The 23,218-nt window shown below is 41.4% G+C and overlaps 1 protein-coding gene across 7 annotated transcripts in view; it reads right to left on the bottom strand.

Moving 5' to 3' along the window:
• IFT140 (intraflagellar transport 140) overlaps nt 1–23,218 on the bottom strand; it is a 76,469-nt gene that overhangs the window by 41,582 nt on the left and 11,669 nt on the right. For all 7 annotated transcript variants that reach the window (XM_085879207.1, XM_085879208.1, XM_085879213.1 and 4 more), the window contains exons 4-9: nt 13,472–13,593; nt 12,659–12,783; nt 6,127–6,302; nt 872–960; nt 586–692; nt 277–419 (exon numbers count right to left, since the gene is read on the bottom strand). In XM_085879207.1, the coding sequence (XP_085735333.1) occupies nt 277–419; nt 586–692; nt 872–960; nt 6,127–6,302; nt 12,659–12,783; nt 13,472–13,593 (762 nt within the window). The remainder of the gene's footprint in view (nt 1–276; nt 420–585; nt 693–871; nt 961–6,126; nt 6,303–12,658; nt 12,784–13,471; nt 13,594–23,218) is intronic.

Below are 23,218 nucleotides of genomic sequence, written 5' to 3'. Positions count from 1 at the left end.
CTGAATGTCTCTTATGAAAACGTCACACATGAGACTAAACCATATTAAAGCAAAGCAGATACGATTCTTACATGGAGTGGTATTACAAAACAACCCAAGTAAGTTTGGGATCATATAATGCACTGGTACACTTCTGGCTGCATTATTCACCTAGTGGAAAGGCCACAAATCTGAATACGTACATCCAATTTACTTTAGTTACGACTTTATTCCTATGAATATATATATTTTTTAAATCACATATAAATATCGTGTTCATTCGATACATATTCTTACCTTCATGTGTGTGATGTTACCAGACAAGGTCATACTGTCATGCAGCTGCCATCTTTGCCCACATTCCACCAAGTCAGCTGCTGATCCTTCGATCTTTTTCCACATTGCGATGTTACCCCTGCTTGTTCCTCCGGCAAGAATTCCTGACCAAAATCAAGGTGTAAATTCAGATTGGTCAGTCACCCAAGGGAACATTAAATAACTCCACAATGACCAGAGACAAGATTCACTGTGGCTTTCATGTTCGGCATTGCTCTCTTGTTATGCGAATCAATTTAAAATTTTAAGGTTAATTTAAATTCAGCATACCTTTCGATGGAGAATAAGCCATGCAAGTAATTGTTTCTCCAGCAACGTAGTCATTCATGTCATTCAGGCTGACAGTGCAATTATCACTGCACTCCAAATACCACAGCCTGAGAAAAGAACTTACTTTCACCAACTGTCTTCCATAATATTTAATTTCAGGAAAAGTAAAAGCACACTGTTCATCTCTTGAAAACAGTCAATATAATCACTCCTGATTAATCTAAAGGAATAAATGTACAAGTATATTACATTGACAAAAATCTACAGAAGAAGATAAATAATTTACCGCAGAACCGATTCCCCAGCTGCAGTGACCAGCACATCCTGTGCCCAAATAATGTCAGAAAACTTCCCAAGTTTACAACCAAGCTTTACCTGCAAAAGTAGAGGTACAGCATTAAATGTAGGTTTAACAAAACCAATGGAAGAAATTAATGAAGACATATGAAAAATGAATAATGGATCGTAAAATATAATTATTGGGATGGGGCCAAGAACACTGTCGAGGTTGACTGTTGGCTGCTGCTGGTGTTTTTCCCCTCTCTTTCTGCTGTTCCTTTTGTTCTGTTACATCCTGATCCATTCTGTGTTATAGCACTTCCACAAGCCGTTACCATGTGTGTATATATATATATATATATATATATATATATATATATATATATATATATATATATATATATATATATATATATATATATATATATATATATATATATATATATATATATATATATACATAAAACTGGAAAGTTAGAAAAAGTTAAATGAATCATACTCATAGGTAGGTAGGTAGGTATAGGCATCAGCTGCCATCTCGTCGGAATAGACCATGCACTCCTACAAGATGGCACCATTGTGGTCAGCTACCATCTTGTAGGAGTGGAATGAGAAACGAAATTGGAGAGATACAGGGAAGTGATTAAAGAGACAGAAGAAAAAGGGAACAAATGAGCGGGGAGCAGAAAACTATGACTAAACTAAAAGGGCACACTTCGACATCGCGACCTCGCCAGATATGCCTCCGCCCACATTATTACATCATTATACATACTTGCACTAAGTTTGATATAAATCCCTGAACCCAGATTCATAATATTAGATATTTCCGGTTGCCAGACCATGTGTCCGATCATGTTGAAATTTAAAACATATATTCCCCATCACGACTCAATCATAATTGTGACATTTCACATTGATTGATGAAGTGGTTCAAGAGAAAGAATTTTTAAAAGATTTTTGTTCAATCCAATATGGCTGCCAGACCATTGACATTAATTATTTGTGAACACCATGGTATCCCAAAGACTTGTGGAACATGTGGGTGAAGTTTCCCCTCAATCTGTCAAGCCGTTCTGGGGAAGAGGATTTTTAAAAGTTTATTCTTCAAAAGATCATAGCTGCCAAACCATGTGATATATGACATCATAGGTGAAGAAATTTTTGTTCCTCATGGATAAGCGATCATACCTGTAAAGTTTCACCTCGATCTGTTCAGCCGTGTCGGAGAAGATTTTTGAAGGATTTTATGTTAAAAACAACATGGCTGCCAAACCACGTGACCGATGTCATCATCAATTTGTTTTCCCTGTACAATTTATCCCTAGATGACCCTCAAAAATTTTCATACTGATCGGATAAAGCATTCAATGTATACAATTATTAATGACGTCATAACGAAGCCACCTATGACATCAAAAAATCACGCTGGTTTCACATGGGGAGTACGTCACATGTGCCAAGTTTCATATTTTTCCATGGAACAGTTTCGGAGAAACAGAGGTCCAAAGGTTTTCCTTTTTTCTAACATGGCTGCCACAACAGGTGACCATAATTATCTGCTATCTTTCAAACATAATTATCTTTCAAACATTCTACATGAGTAGTCGCACGATGGTGAAAATTTTGTGTCAATCAGATAAGCAGTTGCAGAGAAAACAAAGAAGATTAGCATGAACGTACGTATGGCCTACATATAGGAGGCATATAGCCTATGTACATACGGACGGATGGACAACCCGAAAACATAATGCCTCCGGAGACTTCATCAGTGGAGGCAAAAAAGAATGGGTTGTTGAATGATCATGTATGACCTAGCTGCTTACGTTGGGGAAGGGTGGATGGTGAAGGGTACAGAGGGGAAAATACTGGATTAGAACCAGCAGACATTTGAGGAGGCACCAACCTGTGTGTGTACAGAAAGGAGGTCCTGTAGCTTGTTGTCTTGATTGACAATACCAAGAATGCCAATAGTTTTAGGCCTCCATAAAGTTCAAACTTGTGCAAGTTAGAATGCAGATGCACAAGCATATCACAGAGAAAACTACTCCAAGCTGTGAAAGCTAGTATGAATTTTTTTTAAAGTTCATCCAGGCATATCTGCTTGTGAGACTCAAGAACCATTTTTTTAAGGAGGTTGATTGTACAAGGTCGGACAATTATTATCAAGGCAGTTTGTCTGGAGCAGCAACCGATTAGTAATGCAGTATCATGTTCTTACATGGAATAAATATCATGCTCAGAGATTCAAGCCAGTTTCTAATCTTCTATAGATCAGCTAAAGGGGATGCAATTGTTGCCCATCTGTTTCTTGAATGATGGTCTGTCCCTCATTAAGTGGAATCATCAGTGAAGTCATACAATGGGATTTCAAGTGGAACAGAGAGATTATTTATGTTAATTTAAAACATTACATCTCAGAACTTGGCTATCCATCTGAATTGTCTTATCTCTTTGTCAAAACTGGGGCTGGGGCTGGCCAGCGGTGAGGAAGGGGGCTGTGCGAACCGGCTGCGGCTATCCGTCTGAACTGTCAAAATACTTCCTTGGTTGAGTCCAGCCTCCATATTGTAGAAAGAGCACAAGAACAACATGCTGACCCAGAGTAGAAATAATTTCAATTGTGGAGATGGAGAGCATAGCAAGAAGGACTGGGTGAAAGCCACATGTGAAATGCAACAAGAGTTCACCTTTGTATTACAGTTTATACTTTTGCCAATTTTGGTGAAATTCCTTTCAGGGGTTCACAAGTTATTGCAATAACAAAACTAGAGGGGGAGCACTCGGTAGAGTGCAAAACCTCCGCCGCCAATACTGCTGGGTCACTCAAGTGAACCTTATATCTTATTCATTAAATATGATGTCAACAGTGCTGAGAGTTATAGTTCTTTTCTCCAACATTTTTTTGGGGTGGGGGGGGGGGGGGTTGAAAATCACTTAAAACATGTGAAAATGCAAAAAAAAAAAAAAAAAAAAATCGAAATTTTGTTGAAAAAAATTGCAAAATTTTTTTTCCTCAAACAATTTTTTTGGGGGGAGTTGGAAATCACTTAAAACATGTAGAAATGCAAAAAAAAAAATTATTTTTCTTTGGGGGGTAACATTTTTTGGGGGGGGGGGTTGGAAATCACTTAAAACGTATAAATGCAAAAAAAAAAATTTTTCTCAAGCAATTTTTTTTGGGGGGGGTTGGAAATCACTTAAAACATGTAAAAATGCAAAAAAAAAAAATTCTTTTTCTCTAACAATTTTTTTTTAGGGGGGGGAGGACAAAGTCCAAAATTTAATGGGATGATCCTTGGACCGTACCTAACCCCCCACCAAGTTTCGTCGAAATTCGGAGGAGTTTTTCCGTAATACTGTTCACAAACAAAGAAACAGAAAGGGGTGAAAACAGTAACCTCCATCCATCTTCGAAGATGGCGGAGGTTAACAAACAAAGACACAGAAAGGGGTGAAAACAGTAACCTCCATCCATCTTTGAAGATGGCGGAGGTGAATGATATTCAATAAAAGGGCACATGACATTTGATCTTTTGAACCAAAAATGTCATTAGTTCATCTTTGTATGGCAGTCCATATTTATGCTAAGTTTGGTTGAAATGCCTTCAGTAGTTCACCAGTTAATGTGGAAACCAAAAACCGATAATGGTCAGATGGATGGCCAGACGGACAGCTCAAAAACATGCCTTTAGACTTCGACTGCAGAAGCATAAAAACAATTGATAAACTAGAGGGGGAGCACTCGGGAGAGTGCAAAACCTCCGCCGCCAAAACTGCTGGGTCACTCAAGTGAACCTTATATCTCATTCATTAAATATGATGTCAACAATGCTGACAGTTATAGTTCTTTTCTCCAACATTTTTTTTTGGGGGGGGGGGGTGAGAAATCACTTAAAACATGTAAAAATGAAAAAAAAAAAAAAAAAAAAAAATCGAAATTTTGTTGAAAAAAAAGTTGCAAAAACTTTTTTTTTCTCTAACAATTTTTTGGGGGGGTTGGAAATCACTTAAAACATGTAGAAATGGAAAAAAAAAATTCCGTTTTTTTGGGGGGGTAACAATTTTTGGGGGGGGGGCGGTTAGAAATCACTTAAAACATGTAAAATGCAAAAAAATATATATTTTCTCTAACAAATTTTTTGGGGGGGGGGGACCAAGTCCAAAATTTAATGGCATGATCCTTGGACCAGACCTAACCCCCCCACCAAGTTTCGTCGAAATCCGTCGAGGAGTTTTTCCGTAATACTGTTCACAAACAAACAGACAAACAAATAAAAAAATCGTGCCAAAAGGTGACCACGTGTGACTTCTTTCAGGTCACATTGAGGTGAACAGAGCTGCTATCCACCAGGAGCGACTCCTTGAGGAATATCTGCCTACGAGAGATTCCGATGAGAATCGTTCTACAGAGTAACCATGAAAAATATGCGTTTGCCTCATAACGTCACCAAATGACATCATAATGTCTCAAGCCTGACATATCTCGAAAGCACTTATTGAGGTGTTCAATTTGAGGTACTACACGATATGGTTCCTAAAACTTGAAAATTTGACCTTGGGGTCAAATATGTTTGACCTTAGGCATTAACCATGAAGGTCAAGGCCAATCGCCACCAAAAATTAATCAGCTGAGCGCCAGACCATGAACTATATTCCCATGAAGTTTGAAGACGATCCGATCAAAATTACTCAAAAAATAAGGGTTTCGTCGACTCCCCTGATTTGCGACAAAGTGACCTTGACCTTCAAAATTTTGTGCACTGAAAGGGACCTCTATAGGCCTCTGATATGCGAAGTTACAAAAATTTCCAATGATAACTGTGCTCTGCAGAATTTTTTATACGTGATTACAGACAAAAAAAAACAAAAAAAAAAAACATACAAGCTGACTAACATATCTTGCAAAAACTTCGTTTTGGCAAGATAACAAAACACAAACAAACAAACAGAAAGGGGTGAAAACAGTAACCTCCATCCATCTTCAAAGATGGCGGAGGTTAAATATAAACAGTATATTCCAGAGAGCAAAGAAATCAAAGGGAAAAAAAAGATTTGGAAATAGCTGAGAATCACATGGCAAAATATAAATTATAATCAACAAGAATTTATACCTTGATAAAATGTGAACTCTGGGGATTATAAATAAGAGGTCTAAACGAACTTGAGGATATCTACTAAAAGGAGGGATATTAAATTTGCAGGGCTAACATGATAGTACTGCTCATGAATCTGTCCATTCTCAATGTGCCATTAGCATACCTTTGTAAGTTCTTCTAACTTTCCTTCTGAGTTGATAGAACACTGTGACAGGTAAAGGGATTCTGTTATTATAATAATTATGTCCTTCTCCTCCTTCAGCATCATTTTCAGAATGGGCTCCTTGCAGCATAATTGGACAGTCGATGATCCATGTTCATCCACATAGTATATGGTACCTGAAAACATATTAGTGTGGAATCAAATACTTTATAAATTATCAGAGTAAATGAACACCAATTACAATTGGCTCAGCATTTCGTAAATGTACGTTCAGGTTTGGTTAGTGGACAAGGAAGCAATGATTCAATTTTGGTGAAGATCCGAATCCAGATCCTGATCTAACAATTTCGAAAGTGGTTCTTCACTATTGAGTGATGGGGCTAAAAACTATGCAACACGATATCTCAAAAAGGTATTGTACGGACGGATTTGGAAGAAACTTGATGGACAGGTTGGGTGTGTGAGAAGGAAGAATAGTTTCGATTTACAGGGTGACCCCAAAAAAACAGAATCCACCTTTTGTCTAATACCTTCTGTCTTATTAATGATGTTTTTTCAGGTTATTGAAGAAGAGTGAACAGAAGACAGAAGACAAAAGCTGGTGATGACTCTTCCCTTTTTGAAGATACCATGGACAATTAGGCAAAAGACTTATTCTATGGAGATTTTTCTGAAAACGAGCTCATACAAGAAGACCCCATCAAGTTTAAACGTGAGCTTGAAACTTACACTGTGTCCTGCTGGCACAGATATTCGCATGGATCAAAAAGTTCAGAGAAAAAGGCACTGTCGCAAATCTCAACAGTAAAAGTGGTGGAGGACCAACACATATGGGACGTACTCAAAATGTAAGGTCTCCTGAGAGCTTTGACCTTGGTCGTGATTCCCCCAGGGAAAATGGTGTTGTTAGAACTATGGTATATGAGAGTTGTACTCTTATATACCATAGCTGGTAACAGGTCCAACTGCAGTTGTCTGCAGAGAATTACTGCAGGAAAGGAATGCTATTTTTAATCAGTGGGTAGAGACCTTAAGAAATCTCTCAGGCATCAGAGTCAAGAGCTTGGAATTTCATGTAAATTAGTGAGAAGAATTATCATCCACGATGTGAAACGGTGTCCATATAGAATTCAGATTAAACACAAACTGACTGCAGCCCATATGCAGAAAAGTGACAATGTGCTAGTGGTTTTCAGATAAGATTGAAGAAAACCCTAACTTCCTTGATAATGCCTGGTTTTCTGATGAGGTCCATTTCCTTCTTAATGGGCATGCCAACTCCAAGAACTGTGAGTACTGGGGATCGACACCCCCCAATGGAGTGCACGAGTGACTTCTCCACTCAGAAGAATGCACTGCCTGGGTCGCAATGAGTAAACATGGAATCTTCAGCTCTTTCTGGTTTTAGGACAACACAGGAAAGGTGTTGATTGCCAATATATAAAATGTTATATCCAAGTTCTTGGGAAGTGTTGGAGGGGCCTAGGCAGGGGGGGTTTTGAGAGAGGAACAATAGTTTCAGCAGGATGGAGCCACTCCCCACATTTTAAATGATTCACTGAACTGGCTCAACACGCACTTTGGTGATAGTCATCAGTCGAAGACGCTGATGAATGGGCCGCACACTCACCAGATCTGTCACCGCAAAATTTATATCTTTGGGGCAATCTGTGAAGGACAATGTCAACCGAGGAAGGCCACAAGCCATTGAACAACTCGAAGCAACAATTATCAATAAAATTTGCTTAATTCTTACAGTGGAATGTGTCAGAGTGATCAACCATTTTGCTCGTCGAATCCAAGTGTGCTTTGCAGTGCCATGGCAAAACATTTGAAGCACATCCTTTAAGCACAGTTAAGCACAGTCGATCCTGGACTATTCAAGATAATCTGTGCCAATGATTGTGTCATTTGAGTGATAAATGAGGATTTATATTAAATAGTATGGGTTCTGTTTTTTGGGGTCACCCTGGTAATATATTTTCACATAACATTCAAGAATGGTAGAAGACAATTGAGAAATGAACAAAATACATGGGATTTGAACCTGGGATGTCCACATCATGAGCTATGTACTCAGATCAGAATGGGGCTGGCAGGACAACCTAGAGGTATGCTGTCTCGCCTGTCAAAATCTCATCCCAGCTATAAACCGTCACCCTGGTGTTTCGCATGCAGGGCAACGTATAAATTTGTGCACCTTCCATTGGATGTTAAACTGGGTGTCCCATCTGCTGGCAGGAGTTGGTGGAAGTCAAAGATTGCAAGATATCTTTCACAAAGATGAGACAAGTTATCGCTGACACCCTGAACAAATTAAAAATTCCAGCTCAAATGTGCAGGGGCAGTGCATCCGTGGCACAGCTGCGCTTCAGCAATAATGCAACCAGAGAGCTGAACTCAATATAGTCATAGTTCAATATGCATTCACTAATAACAGATCAGAATGTTAAACAAGTTAACCCAAATTATTGTTATGTATTTCTGTTCATTTTTTCTCGTCGTCTGCTTTACCTCTGCTTACTCCTGTTTAAATACTGAATACTTTCTTGTTTGTGTCTGGCCTATAGCTGTTAGCTGAATGTGTTGTTTTCACCCTGTCTGTTTGTCTGTGAACAGGACATCTCAAAACGTCGTGGGTGGATTCGGACAAAATTTGGTGGGCAGGTTGGGTGTGTGAGGACGAAATTATTAGATTTTGGTTAAGGTCCGGATGCAGATCCGACCTATCAGTGGGACACAAAATATAAACTGTTCAGCCAAGCAGAGGTATATGCTCTGCAGAGTGCCTTTCTAGTTTAAAAAAAAAAAAACCTCCGCCACTGAAGATGAAATACAAGGAGGTTTTGTTTTCACCTCTGTCTGTTTGTCTGTTACTTGTAAAATCAAAGATTTTTCAAGTATATTGGTCAGTCAATTTTGTTATTGTCTGCTTGTCTGTCAAATCGCCTTCAGGTCACAATTCCAAACCGATCATCATGAAACTTTACCAAGTTGTGGAGGTTGTCTCAACTGAGAAGTCTATTGATTTTGAGGTAAAAGGTCAAAGGTCATCTTGAGGATATATTTCTAAAATCCTCATTTTTCATCGGATTGACTTGAAATTTGAACAATATTTGCATATTGCATCAATGAATTGGGAAACCAACTATTTTTTGAGGTGAAAAGGTCAAATCAAGATCAAACTTCTAAAATCATCAATTTTTATCTGAAAAATTGTCAATTTTCATCCGATTGACTTGAGATTTAAACAGCAATTGCACAGTATATTAGTGTATTGGTAAACCGACTTAGTTTGAGGTCAAAAGGTCAAAGGTCAACTACAGCTCAAACTTCTAAAATCATCAATTTCAATCTGAAAATTTATCAATTTTCATCCGATTTCAAAATCCGATCAATTTTCATCCGATCAATCAATCTAAAAGCTTTGATTAAGATTGTGAATTTTAATCTTAATGAAATTGTCAATTTGATGAATCCATGGCACCTTTGGAGAGGGGGGTAGACTTTGCAAGTACTGTATCATGATTTGCACGACATATTTTTCTTGTTACTTGCAAAATTGAAGATTTTTCAAGTATATTGGTCAGTCAATTTTGTTATTCTGTTGGGTCGCCGAAATAGGTGATCCTTATTGTCAGTAATTGTCTGTTTGTTTGGATGTTTGTTCGTTTGTCATCAGCATAATTGGTAGTAAACGTGGGCGGATTTTGACCAAACCCGGGTGGTAGGTACATCTTATGACCTAGTGCTTTGAAAATTGTGATGGTTGCTCGGGACACTTTGGTTCCCTAGCAACAACCGAAAAACCTTCAAAATCGGTAGTGTTCACGCGAAATCAATTCCGAAAGCCATTATCCCACGTAGGGTTATGAAATTTGGCACGAATGATCTACAGGTGATGCTCTATCAAATATATTCCGGTTTTTGTGATATATGGAATACTTTACCCGCGCTGCCCCCTACAATTAGGGTATGCGTGAAAATTGAAGGCCCCCTAGCGACCAGGTGAGTGCATCGATACGAATGAAACTTTGCAGGTTCATTGTACTCAATGAGTACTACAACTTTGCCTCAGGACATATTGACCGATTTCGCTTAGGTCAGGGGTCAAAGGTCAATTAGTGCAAAAATCGATAATATGCGAGAGCTGGGGGTGCCTTCGCGCCAAATGCTACTCCTCCTAGGGTTATGGTTGGATGGTCATGAAAATTCACACTAATCGTCTGGAATACATTGTGCACAAACGATCGAGCCGGATTTTCGAGTTAGATCTTTGTTCACCCACAGCACCCCCTCAAACTTTGGGGATTTCCGACTTCAAACCGCATTTTCGGTACTTTTCATTCAAATGGAAACCGAGTAGTTATCAGTAGATGGAACTGGATGAGATTTGATATGCAGAATCTTAAGGTGATTCCCTATCCGCTATATGACATCCATTTTGCTCTATATCTTATAGTTTCCATGCTCGGCGACCCATTGCCGCCTTCCGGCTTGTCTGTCTGTCACCTACAGGTCACAATTTTAAACCTATCTTCATGAAACTTCACCACATGGTAGAGTTTGTCATAAGGAAGAAGCCTATTGTTTTTGAGGTCAAAAGGTCAAAATAGGCCAAAGGTCAACAACTCAGTTGAAATTTCTAAAATCCTCAATTTTCATCCGATTGACTTCAAATTTGAAGTTAATTTATACTTCAGGTCACTGAATTCAACCAGTCAATTACTTCTGAGTTATACATGGACCAAAAGGTCACCATAGGCCCAAGGGCAACAACGAAGGTGGTATTTCAAAAATCCTCAATTTTCATCTCATTGACTTGAAATTTGAAGAGGATTTTTTTTCAGGTCACTGAATTCAACCAGCCAATTATTTCTGAGGTCAACATTGACCAAAAGGTCAACATAAGCCAAGGTCAACAACTGAGGAGGTACTTCTAAAATCCTCAATTTTCATCTCATCGAGTTGATATTTGAAGAGGATTTTTTTTCAGGTCACTGAATTCAACCAGCCAATTATTTTTGAGGTCAACATTGACCAAAAGGTCAACATAAGCCCAAGGTCAACAACTAAGGTGGTATTTCTAAAATCCTCAATTTTCATCTCATTGACTTGGAATTTGAAGAGGATTTGCATATCAGGTCATTGAATTCAACCACCAATTATTTTCGAGGTCAACATCTACCAAAGGTCAACATAGGCTGAATTTCTAAAATTTTCAATTTTCATCCGATTGACTTAAAATTTGAAGAGGAGTTGCATATTTGGTCATTGAATTCAACCACCAATTATTTTTGAGGTCGACACTGGCCAAAAGGTCAACATAGGCCAAATTTCTAAAATTGTCAATTTTCATCCGATTGACTTGAAATTTGAAGAGGATTATATTTCAGGATATCTTTTGTTTGTTTGTCTGTTTGTTTGTGTGCAGGATATCTCAAAAAGTTGTGCACGGATCCGGATGAAATTTGGTGGGCAGATTGGGTGTGCGACAAGGACGAAGTGATTAGATTTTGGTGGACATCTGGATCCGGATCCGGCAACTAGAATTTTTAAGCGATTCTTCACCATTGAGAGATAGGGCCAAAAATGATATATTGCATGATATCTCAAAAGGTTGTGGACTTACTCGGATGAAAGTTGGTGGACACATTGGGTGTGTGACAAGGAAGAATTTATTTAATTTTGGTGAAGATCAGAATTCTCGATCTGGATACGAGAATTATTACCTCTGCCACCGAAGGTGATGGAGGTTATGTTTTCACCCTTTCTCTCTGTCTGTCTGGTTGTCTGTTTGTGTACAGGATATCTCAAAAAGTTGTGGACGGATTCGGATGAAACTTGGTGGACAGATTGGGTGTGTGACAAGGAAGAATTGGTTTCATTTTGATGAAGATCCAGATCGGGATTTGACGAAGAGAATTTTTTAAGTGATTCTTCACAATTGAGAGAAGGCAAAACCGATATATAGCATGATATCTCAAAAAGTTGTGGATGGATTCGGACGAAACTTGGTGGACAGATTGGGTGTGTCACAAGGACGAATTGCTTCGATTTTGGTGAAGATCTGAATCTGAATCTTTATGCGAGAATTATTTAATTTTTTTAAGTGATTCTTCACCATTGAGAGATAGGGCCAAAAATGATATATAGCATGATATTTCAAAAATGTATTGGGCCAGATATGTTCTCGTGGATCAGGCATTGTGTGGCGGAGGTATGCCCTCTACCAAGTGTCCTTCTAGTTTTTGGATGTTATTCAACAATCAATTCTGTACCGGAAACAATTTCAAATGCTTATGTTGCAATTTTGCCCAGGTCATTCCATATTTTACCATGACTATATTATTGCACGCATTAGTATCACCATTGAGACTTGTCCAAAATTTCACAATAAGACAACTTTATAAAGCACATGTAGCTTTGTATCAATAGAGAAATATGCACATGGAGATTTGGAAGGTTCACTTTCCAGGTTTACTGTCCTGTCCAAACACTTTGGTTAGTACAGTCAATGCTCTTCAATCACCATCATCAGCTGCCAAATAAAAGGCCAGTCTTTCCTTAATGCAGGCTGATTCCCCACTGGAAGTTATTCCATCAGGCCTCACATCTTTTCCACTGACAGTTGCATGACCTCCATGTGACAAAACACTGCACAGCCAGAGCAATAAAAATATAAATGTTAGCAGGACATAGACCTGAAGGCACAAGTTCTGTAACATGAGATTTGTGTGTAAGTAAAGTGAATCCATGATACAGGGTGGCTCGAAAGTCGGTTTACCCCTGCTAAATTTTTCGCACATCCCTCGCTACCTTCCCTCCGCCCTCACCCATCATGATACATGTTAACGCTGACTCACTGACATGGGAGTCCACACAACTTTTTGTGGGGGATTCATCAAGGAGAATGTGTTGACAAACTAGTATAAAACGATTGAAGAATTGCACACTGCAGCCACAGCCTCTTTCACACAGTTGACTCCACAAATGCTATCAAGATGTCTGAGAGGACTTGAAGTTGAATTCAATGGTGCAGGAGAATTATGGAACACATACAGATATAATGACGGATTGATTATTGTAAGTATTGCACAATAAAACCTGTAAATTAGAAGTTTAAGAAAAATGCTTTACTGGGAAAGGGTAAAGGGACTTCAGGCCACCCTGTATAAGTCAGTCTGCAGAATATAAAGTAGATGTGCACAGGAAACATTGATGAAAGTTTGGAAAGTTGTTTCCCTTATTTGATTTGTATTCACATATATAAATATGATGAGAGAGATAACAGATGAGATCAGGCAGCAGATAACAGGTAAATATAAGAAGGTCTTGTTCACACCATTTTGAAGGCTTTGGTTGAAAGACGCATTGTGTGAGAGCTTTGCTAATGTCCAGCTCAAAATATTGGCTGAATGGAAACACATTCTGCAGGTCGATCCTCCATGCAAAAAGAACACCAACCTGAAAGTAAGATTGTGAAATATCGTGAAGAAGTCAAGTGTTGTAATATGCACTGTTATTGAGTGACCAGAGGTCAGTGTAACTGAAATATTTGAACTTAGAGGCCAACTAAGATAAGCTAACATGATTAAAGAGTACACACATCTTGAAATTACTTTGGCATTAAGATAATTTAAAAGAGGAATAAACCGATCAAATTTAAAAGGTTATTGCCTTAATTACTTACAATTAATTAAGGCAATAACCTTTCAAATTTGATCTTGGTCTCATCACGAAAACTAGACATGCTGGAGGAAAACCAAAAACAGATTTACAATCAGTGTCCCAGGAGCTATCTATCCCACCTGTAATTATATCTGATGAAAAAGACTTGTTTGCCAGTGTTATGACCTAAATTGTACTGAAATTAACACCAGTCATATTTTGATAACTAGATGTGCTGGAAGAAAAGCGAGAACAGAATTTGGAATCAGCTTGCAAAATTGTTCTCGAAAAGTGTGCTTACATCTTTGATAAGAGAAAAAAAAGTTTGATTTTGTCAACCAGTGTTATGTGCTTGATGTTCTTTCGGTCTAGTGGTGAAAGCCCTGCCATTTTCACAAATCTAAACTTTACCACATTCACAAGGGATGTGGTAAACACCTGCATGGTGGTTAGGAGGTCTTCTGTCCTTATGTGTGTGAAGAATAGATTTGGGCTTTTGTGTCGAGCGATGGCGTACTTGAATGTTGGCAGTCTTGAGAATGCACTGACTGTGATGTGATGTCGGTCCAATGAAGGGGAGAATAACACGTGATCTAGCTTCCGGTGAAGGATCATGCATGAGGTTTTGGTGGTTTTGTGATAATCTTGTGGGTGGGATAACCATTGAATTTAAGGGCAGTTGTGATGTGGTGTAGTTCATCATGCAAGTTATACTTGTTACTTATAGTGTAGGCACGACAAATAAGAGTGCTGCTCACAGACTGGAAAGTTGAAGGATGATGAAAAGAGTGGTAATTGAGGTTGCGGTCCATATGAGTTGGCTTCCTGTATGCCTTGTGAGAGGGCTTGCCATTAGGAGACTTGGTTAAGAGGACGTCAAGAAAAGAAACTGACTGTTGTTGCTCGACTTTAATGGTAACTTTAATGTTGCTGTGCTGATTGTTAAGGTGCTGAAGAAAAGTGTTGAGATCTCTCTTGTCTTGTTGGCACATAACAAAGATGTCATCGACATCATGCAGCCAGAGCTTCAGTTGAAATGACACCGAGAGGAGGGCTGAGCACTCAAAATCTTCCGTGGAGAAGTTTGCCACTATGTGTGAGAGTGGAGAACCCCGAGCCATGTCTTCCTTTTCTTGGGAGAACGAGTCTCGCCATTTGAAACATGTAGAATTGAGACGCATTAGACGATCATAAATTTGATCTGGTGATAAACTGGTAAGTTCCTGAACAGTTGAGTGTTCTTGTTAACAATGTTTGATGATAGGGCAGGTCTCTGGAACAGGTCAAGTCAGGTCAGGTCAGATATGGGATCATGCGCCGGAGCAGCGCGTCTGGAACAGGGATGCTGGTAAAAAGTTATTCTATGTGAAAACTGATGAGGGTGTCGGAGGGGGGAATGTTAAACTGCTGAATGTGCTGAATGAAATGTTCTGAGCTTACAGCATGGTTTTGAGTCTTTCCGACAAGTGGTTGAAGGATCTTAACTATGTGCTTCCCTAGATTATAGGTCGGTGAGCCCCATGTTGAAATGATGGGCCAAAGTGGAGAATCTGGTTTATGTATCTTGGGTTGTCCAAATAAAACTGACATGTTTGGGGTGATGTGCGAAGTTTGAAATATAATGCTTGGGGAGACCATGTGCTCAGTGGAAAGATAGGAGCTTGCCATTAATTCTCCTCTCCGTTGTCAGCATTGGATCTCGGGGGAGATTCTTATAGGTTTCGGTGTTAAGGTGTTGAATCTTAGAGTCGTATTCCTCTCTGTCCATGACGACAGTCACATTGCCTTTGCCTGCAGTGAGTATGTGGATCGAAGTATCCTGTTGTAGTCTAGTAGCAGCTTTCTTCTCTGTTCGGCTGATGTTTGTTTTCGGGATCTCAGCTTTGGAGAGGACTTGAGTGACTTGAAAAACGAATTTGGTCAGGGGAGATTTTGTCGTGTATCTTAAGACTGGGTTCAATCTGCTGGATGATGTCTTTGATGGGAATTTGCTTCGGTGCCACTGAAAGCTTAAACCCAGGGCAAAAACTGATTGCTCATTATCGGTCAGATGTCATTGACTGTGATTGATGGCAGTTCACCCAAGGTGAGGAGGCCTGTGTATCATACGAGATTGAGCTGTATATTAAGGAAGGAGTTTCTTGAATTTCTTCACCTGTGTATTGCGAGCAGTGTTGAAGGCTTTCTTCACTCAGGCTGAGTTTAGATCTTGTGGCACTTTGTTTGCCGTGAACTCCCTCAGGGCCCCAAATTAACACCCTCAGGACCGAACAACTTAATTACCGCTCTTTTCATCAACCTTCAACTTTTCAGTCCGAGAGCAACAATCTTATTCGTCGTGCCTACACTATCAGTGGCAAGTATAACCTGCATTGTGAGCTATGCCGCATCACTACTGCCTTTAAATTAAACGGTTATCCTGCCCACAAGATCATCACTAAACCACCAAAAGCTCGTGATCCAACAGCGGAAGCGAGAGCATGTGTTATTCTCCCCTTTAGGAGAAATTTTCAAACCACATTCAGTGCATTCTCAAGATTGCCAACATCGCAGTACACCATCGCTCGACACACAAGGTGGAATCTATTCTTCACACATATAAGGACAGAAGACATCCTAGCCACCATTGTTGAGGCCTACTTTTCTTCTTTTTATTTTGCTTTAGAGTTATTTTTCAAGTATAGAGAATATAAATAGCTCTTTGAAGAGCCAACAAATGGTGTAAACCGTAAATCTTTTACTTCCATATGTATGTACAGTATGGAGCCTGGTGTTGGCGCAGTGGTTAGGGCAGCGGCTTAGGATCCAAAAGGTCCTGAGTTCAAGCCCCGTTGTGCCACTGAATTAATACACCAGGGGGTTGACTCAGCCTGTCATCCTTCCGAGGTCGGTGAAATGAGTACCAGTGTACTGGGCCGGTGTATATCCCGGTTAAATAGGTGTACCATATCCCTGTGTCGTAAGAGGCGACCAGGGTTGCGTCAGGAAGGGCATCCAGCGTAAAACATGTGCCAAATCACTATGCGGATCATATGGATGATCCGCTGTGGCGACCCCGAAAGGGAGCAGCCGAAAGAAGAAGAAGAAGAAGAAGAAGAAGATGTATGTACAGTATGTATGTATCCGAGACTCCAGGGATTGCATTTTTCATTATTTAACATGACATTTTTGGGGAAACTTAAGTGAGAATTCCATTGTAAAGATATATGTGCACATAAAATAATTTAATTTCAAACTAATTAAATGATGCAACTATCACAGAACATGGTTGCATCAGCTGAAAGAGAATATTTATGATACTTATGGGGACTTCCTGTTTTTACTGCCGCCATAGACGGGCACTTCAGCTAGTATTTATAACACTGTAATGATCTCGTTCTATCTATAATTCCAGCAATCTGTGTGTGTGTGTGTGTGTCTGTCTGCGACCGCCGTTTCTCGACGACCGCCGGTCCGATCTCATTGAAACTTGCCAGGAATATTGCCGGGGACCCCCGGATGTGCCTTTTCAAGGTTTGATATCGATCGGACGAACGGTTCCCAAGTTACGGCCATTTCATTGCTTTTTCAGTGTTGAAAAGGTGTATATATGGCAGCTGAAGGTGTCGTTCCACCTTCTCACGACATTTTTTCCCAAATGATTAATAACCAGACGACCACCGGTCCGATCGGATTGAAACTTGTCAGGAATATTGCCGGGGCCCCGCGGATGTGCCTTTTCAAGGTTTGATGTCAATCGGACGAGCGGTTCCCAAGTTACGGCCATTTATCTGTCAGCCAATGACAGGACACGGTGCTATGACATCACGAATGACGTCACAATTAATGTTTGTTTAATTATGTATTTATTTATTTTAATTATTTTTTGGGCACGATTGACGTCACAATTCTTTTTCTTCTTCGTTTGGTATGACGTCACAATCGACACTGGGGACCTGAATATGTGCCTTATTATTTATTATTATTATTGTTGTGCTTGGTAGACATTTGTGAATATATTTACAGAGAGAGGGGCGAGAGAGGAGGGGGGAGAGAGGAGAAGGGAGAGGGGGGGAAGAGAGAAGGGCGAGAGAGGGGGAGAGAGGGGGAGAGAGGGGGTGGGAGGGGGTGAGGGGGGAGAGAGGGGGAGAGAGGGGGAAGAGAGGGGGGAGAGAGGGGGAGAGAGGGTAGGAGAGATGGGGGGAGAGAGGGGGGAGAGAGGGGGCAAGAGAGGGAGGGAGAGAAGGGGGCGAGAGAGGAGGGGGGAAAGAGGGGGGAGAGTGGGGGGGAGAGTGGGGGGCGAGAGAGAGGGGGCGTCACAATTCTTCTTCTTCGTTTGATATGATGTCACAATTGATGCTGGGGACCTGATACCGCAGGCACGAAGCTGCACATACTGGCACGCACCTACGGGCACGCCCCTAGTTTCCCTAATGGGCGAAGCGGGACCGCCAGTCGTGTGGTATAGGACTCAAACCTGGTGTTGCAGGAGTTAATACTCCCCAAGAGAGCCTGAACGTGGAGGCTTTAAATTAAATTACAACGCACCAAATGGCGACCTGCAGGGAATTTACTCACGCACAGATGAATATAATTGATCCCCAACCAAAGGAATAATAAACAATAATGTGCATTAAAAATGCTTATCAAGAATCCAGAGAAGAGAATCATGCAAAGCAACAACAGTTACAAAAGTAAATATGAAGAATGGACAGTGCATTTGCTCTGAGTCTGGGAGATTGGCGGTTTGAAACCCAGCCAAAGACTTTAAAAATGGTATGTGCTGCTTCCTTGCTCAACGTTCAGCATGTAAATGTAATGACGACGGATACGATGGGATCACCTTGTCCATGCCAACTGCTGGATTTATTGGCGCATGCACACACACACACACACACATGTACAGGCCAGAGGAATACAGCCAATCAAGCAAGCATATAATTCACAAGATCATGACATCTCCCCTTTTAGTATGAAGAGAAAGACTGAAAATAGCAAAAGCAGGTTTATGTTCCATAAAAATAGCAAAAACAAACTTTATAACCAGCTAACGAATACTCAAAAGCCACGTTATACGAGTATGATAGAACGTAATCCTTCAGCCTTTGAGGCAAGGCCCTTGTGCGCTGTGATCTGCGGCTCGGAGGTTTTGACTGTAAACAGGTAATTTATCCCTTTGCCTCCTGTTCATCAAGAGTTGAGCTGAAGGGAGTGCCATTCCACTAATAGGAGAGTTGCGGCAGGCAAGGATTGCTAGTTGAATGTCAGTACCATCTTCATGTGCCTTTCACAAAGCCTGTTTCATTGTCTGAATCGCACGCTCAGCTTGACCGTTGGATTGCGGATATGCTGGGGACGAGGTTGTGAACATTATGCCCCATTCGTATCCAAAGTCCTTAATTTCTATGCTATCAAAGGGAACATTGTCGGCGAATACCTCTTCCAGCATGCCATGGTGGGAAAAGTTCGCTTTCATTGCTGATATGACCGCGGTAGCTGTGAGCCCATTTAGCTATGACACCTCAGGAAATTTGGAGAAGTAGCCCACCAGGATGAGATAGTCTTTTCCACCAAAGTGAAATATATCAGCACCCAGCTTCTGCCATGGGCGATCAGGAACGCTGTGTGGGATGAGTGGCTCTTACTGATTGGCATGCCGAAATCTGGCACAGACTCCACACTCACCAACACGTGATTCTATGTCTCTTGACATACCTGGCCAGTACAAAATGGGTCGAGCCCGTGCCTTGCACTTTCCCGCTCCTCGATGTCCTTCGTGAATTAGAGCCAGCATGTCCTGTTGCATTGCGGCTGGAACGATGATCCGCTCACCACAGAACAACAAACCTTCAGACTGATGGATGTTCTCCCGAACAGGCCAGACATGTTTCACCATCAGAGACACTCTGGCTCCATGCGCACGCCAGCCTTGTGTGATGGTAGTGCTGAGCTGTTGAAGCGCTGGGGCTAGTGATGTCTCACATTGCAGTACCTTCATTCTGCCAGTGCTGACTGGAAGCTCAGTGACCAATTGATGTACGCGAAGGTGTATGTCGTCTTCCAGCATCTGATCATGTTGTGGCCAGCTAGATGGTGCTCTGGAGAGTGTATTTGCGATGTATATATACTTTCCTGGGATGTACTGCACTGGCACAGTATATCAGAGAAGGCGAAGCATCATGAGCTGAAGTCTGGGTGAGAGCAGGTGCAGTGGCTTCTTGACGACAGCCACCAGTGACTTGTGTACGGTCGTGTCAAACCCATCGATGTACTGATGAAAACGCTCTGCCCCGAATACGATTCCAAGAAGCTCCTTCTCTATCTGGGTGTAGTTCTGTTCAGCAGGTGTTCGAGACCGAGAGGCATATGCTACAGGATGCCCATCCTGCAGAAGGCAGGCACCTAACCCAACTGAAGATGCATCAGTTTGAAGGAATGCTAGCTTTGCAGGGTCAAATAACTTCAACACTGAGTGCTTCGCAATTGAGGATTTAACAGCTGGTATGCTGCATCATGCTCTCCATGTCATTCCCAGGCTGCATCTCTCTTTAACAGCTGACGCAATGGTGTTGTAATGGTTGACATGTTGGGTATGAACTGACCAAGGTAATTAACCACACCCAGAACTCGCTACAGCTCCAGACGTGACTGAGGAGTTGGCAGTTTCAACACGGCTTGCACCTTGTCTTCATCTGGGCGAACCCCAGCAGAGGTGAGGACATAACCCATGTATTTTACCTCTACAACCTTCCACTGGATCTTGTTTGGGTTGAATTTGACGTTTTTCTGTCGTGCATGGTCCAGTACCTTGCATGCGATGGCGTCATGCTCAGTAGGGGTGGTTGCAGCAAGAATCATGTCATCTGAGATGCAGAAGACCCCATCAATGTCTCGAAACGTGCTCTCATTCCTCTCTTGGAGAACTTCACCGGCTGATGTCACACCAAACGGAAGATGGTTAAAACAATGATGCCCCAGAAGAGAATTAAAAGTGCACTTGAGGGCACTCTCTTGATCTAATTGAACCTGCCAGAGAGAGTCCTTTTGATCAAATGTACTAAAGACCTTCTTTCTGGTGAGCTGACCCATGACTTCATCTGTTGTAGGTGGTCACACTTAATAGCCTTGTTGAGATTCCTGGGGTCGAGACACAAACACAACGATTTATCTTTCTTCTCGACGACAAAATTATGCACCCAGTCCGTTGGTCCTTTCACCTTGGAAGTGATACCCTGTGCCTCCATGTCAAACAGTTTGGCCTTCAAGCGCTCATGTAGGTTGAGAGGGACACAATGAGGTGGCTCGATGACTGGCTGAATGGACTGATCCAGTTCAATGTGGTACGGTGTGTCGAACTTCCCTAGGCAGTGAACAAGTCTGCATAATCAGTCTTGACTTTGTCCAGTGTAAAGCCGCTGTCACACCTTGACGATTTAGCCAGCGTATGCCGACGTATGAAAAATTTGTCTAAAACGCTGGCACACGTCGAATACGTTAAGAGTACGCTGAAGCACGCTGGCATATATCGTAGTATGCCGAGCTCGTCGACAAATTTTAACGTGTTGAAAATTTTTTGACGTATGCCAGCGTATGACTCACTCGTTCCGCATACGCCGGCCATAAGTTGTAGGCACGTTACGCGATCGTTGACACACGTCGACACACGTTACTTGTAAGTTACTCATAAGTCAAAACACGTCGAGGTAATGTTTAGCATACCCGAAACTTATTTCTAACCTATGAGTAACGTGTTGTAGGCACGTGATCGTCGGCGATACGCTGCCGCGCTATGCATACATTAGACTATCGTTGGGCATAGGTTGTGAACGCCAACAACACGCTAAGCATTCGTTGGTATAAGTTTTCTATATGTTATCGAAACGTTCTGTGTACATTACTAATACGTTATGCATACGTCCAACTCGTTATGAATACGCCAAAACTGAAAAAAAACATCAATAGTTCAGCGTACGCCAGCGTTTTACATACATTTTGATACGTTGCCATACGCTGGCTAAAACGTCAAGGTGTGACAGCGGCTTAAGGTCAGGTTGTGATGAAACCACTGATGTCACAGCCTCAACAGACAACAAGCGACTGTTGGGGCCCTTCTGGATAAGACCAAGGCATGGCGACGTGTGAAGACTGAGAATAGCAGGCACTTTAGTGTCGACCACATAGAAGTCGAAGCGCCCTGTTGACGACCCAGCAGAGCATTGTAGCTTGGCTACTCAATGATGAGGGACAGTGCCCCCACTGTAGCTTTTCTATAGGATCATTGAGTTAATGGTCTTGACTGGCTTTTCCACTGAATTTAATATTGTGAGGGAGTATCGATACCTGTGCTCCAGAGTCAACCTTCACCTTTACCCTATGGCAATTTATGTTAATGTTCGCAAACCAAGAGACGTCTGGCTTCATGACCTGCGTGTCTCCTACTATACCAGCAGTGTAGACATGCCGTCAATGTACAAGCCACTAAGAGATGGCAGTTCGGTCAATACTGTGCTCCTCGCCAATGCATGAACACGCTTGGATAGTCGGCAGACCTCTGCAAAATGGTTCTGCTTATTACAGTTTCTGCAGCATTTCCCAAAGGCAGAGCATTGGCAATGTTGATGAATACACCCGCAATTCCCACAATTTTGGATGTGCTTATTGCTCTTGGTCCACCCATGCTTGGGTGCAAAAGGACCCTTGCCAGCAGACTTGAGACTTGAGACCCTTGCCAGCAACAGACTCTTGGCGGCGAATCAAGTCAATGTCTTGGGAGAGCCTGGTGGAAGCAGCCGATGTGGGAGTCGATGTCATGGCCCTTGTATGTGACCTACTCGACTCAGCAGCCAAACAGAGAGTTATCGTTTTTTTCTAAAGTCAGTCTCGGTTCACGTAAGTGCGCTGTCAAAGAGTTCTCTAAAGCGGAGACAGCACATCTTCCTCACTCCCTCGGTATTGAATTCAAACTTGACAGAGGCCACACCCGCGAATGCCCCAGCTCTCAATTGCTCTTTCTCCTCAGAAACTCAGTTGATAACTCTCCCTCATGCAACTTGTTCACAGTGTAACTTGTTCTCCCTCATGTAACTCATGCTCATATTTCTCCTCAGAAACTCTCCCTCATGTGACGTCATCAGGCGCACCCATTGATTGACTGACTCGAGTACAACATCGATTGCTCCGATTCAAATGAGAACTGCGTGATACTAGACTTGAGGACCATTGGTTGCAAGATTAGTGAGAAGTAAGGAAAAAGGTTATTAATTAAATAATTAAATGAGAAACAAAGCACGTTTAACAGTGAAAAAAACACATAAGGATGGAGGGGTTGGGGGTGGGAGGGGATGTTAAACACATTATTGGCAACCTTAAATTGGGTTTACAATACATTTAGTCGAAACATGAAATTAGGATAAAACTAAATAGCTAATTAACCTTTTAACCC

The sequence above is a fragment of the Eptatretus burgeri genome, chromosome 4 (assembly GCF_056783735.1).
Source record: "Eptatretus burgeri isolate ZD-2024b chromosome 4, Ebu_testis_v1, whole genome shotgun sequence".
Lineage (NCBI taxonomy): Eukaryota > Metazoa > Chordata > Myxini > Myxiniformes > Myxinidae > Eptatretus > Eptatretus burgeri.
Note: the sequence above shows the minus strand (reverse complement) of the source record. Positions and strands in the feature narration are given on the sequence as shown.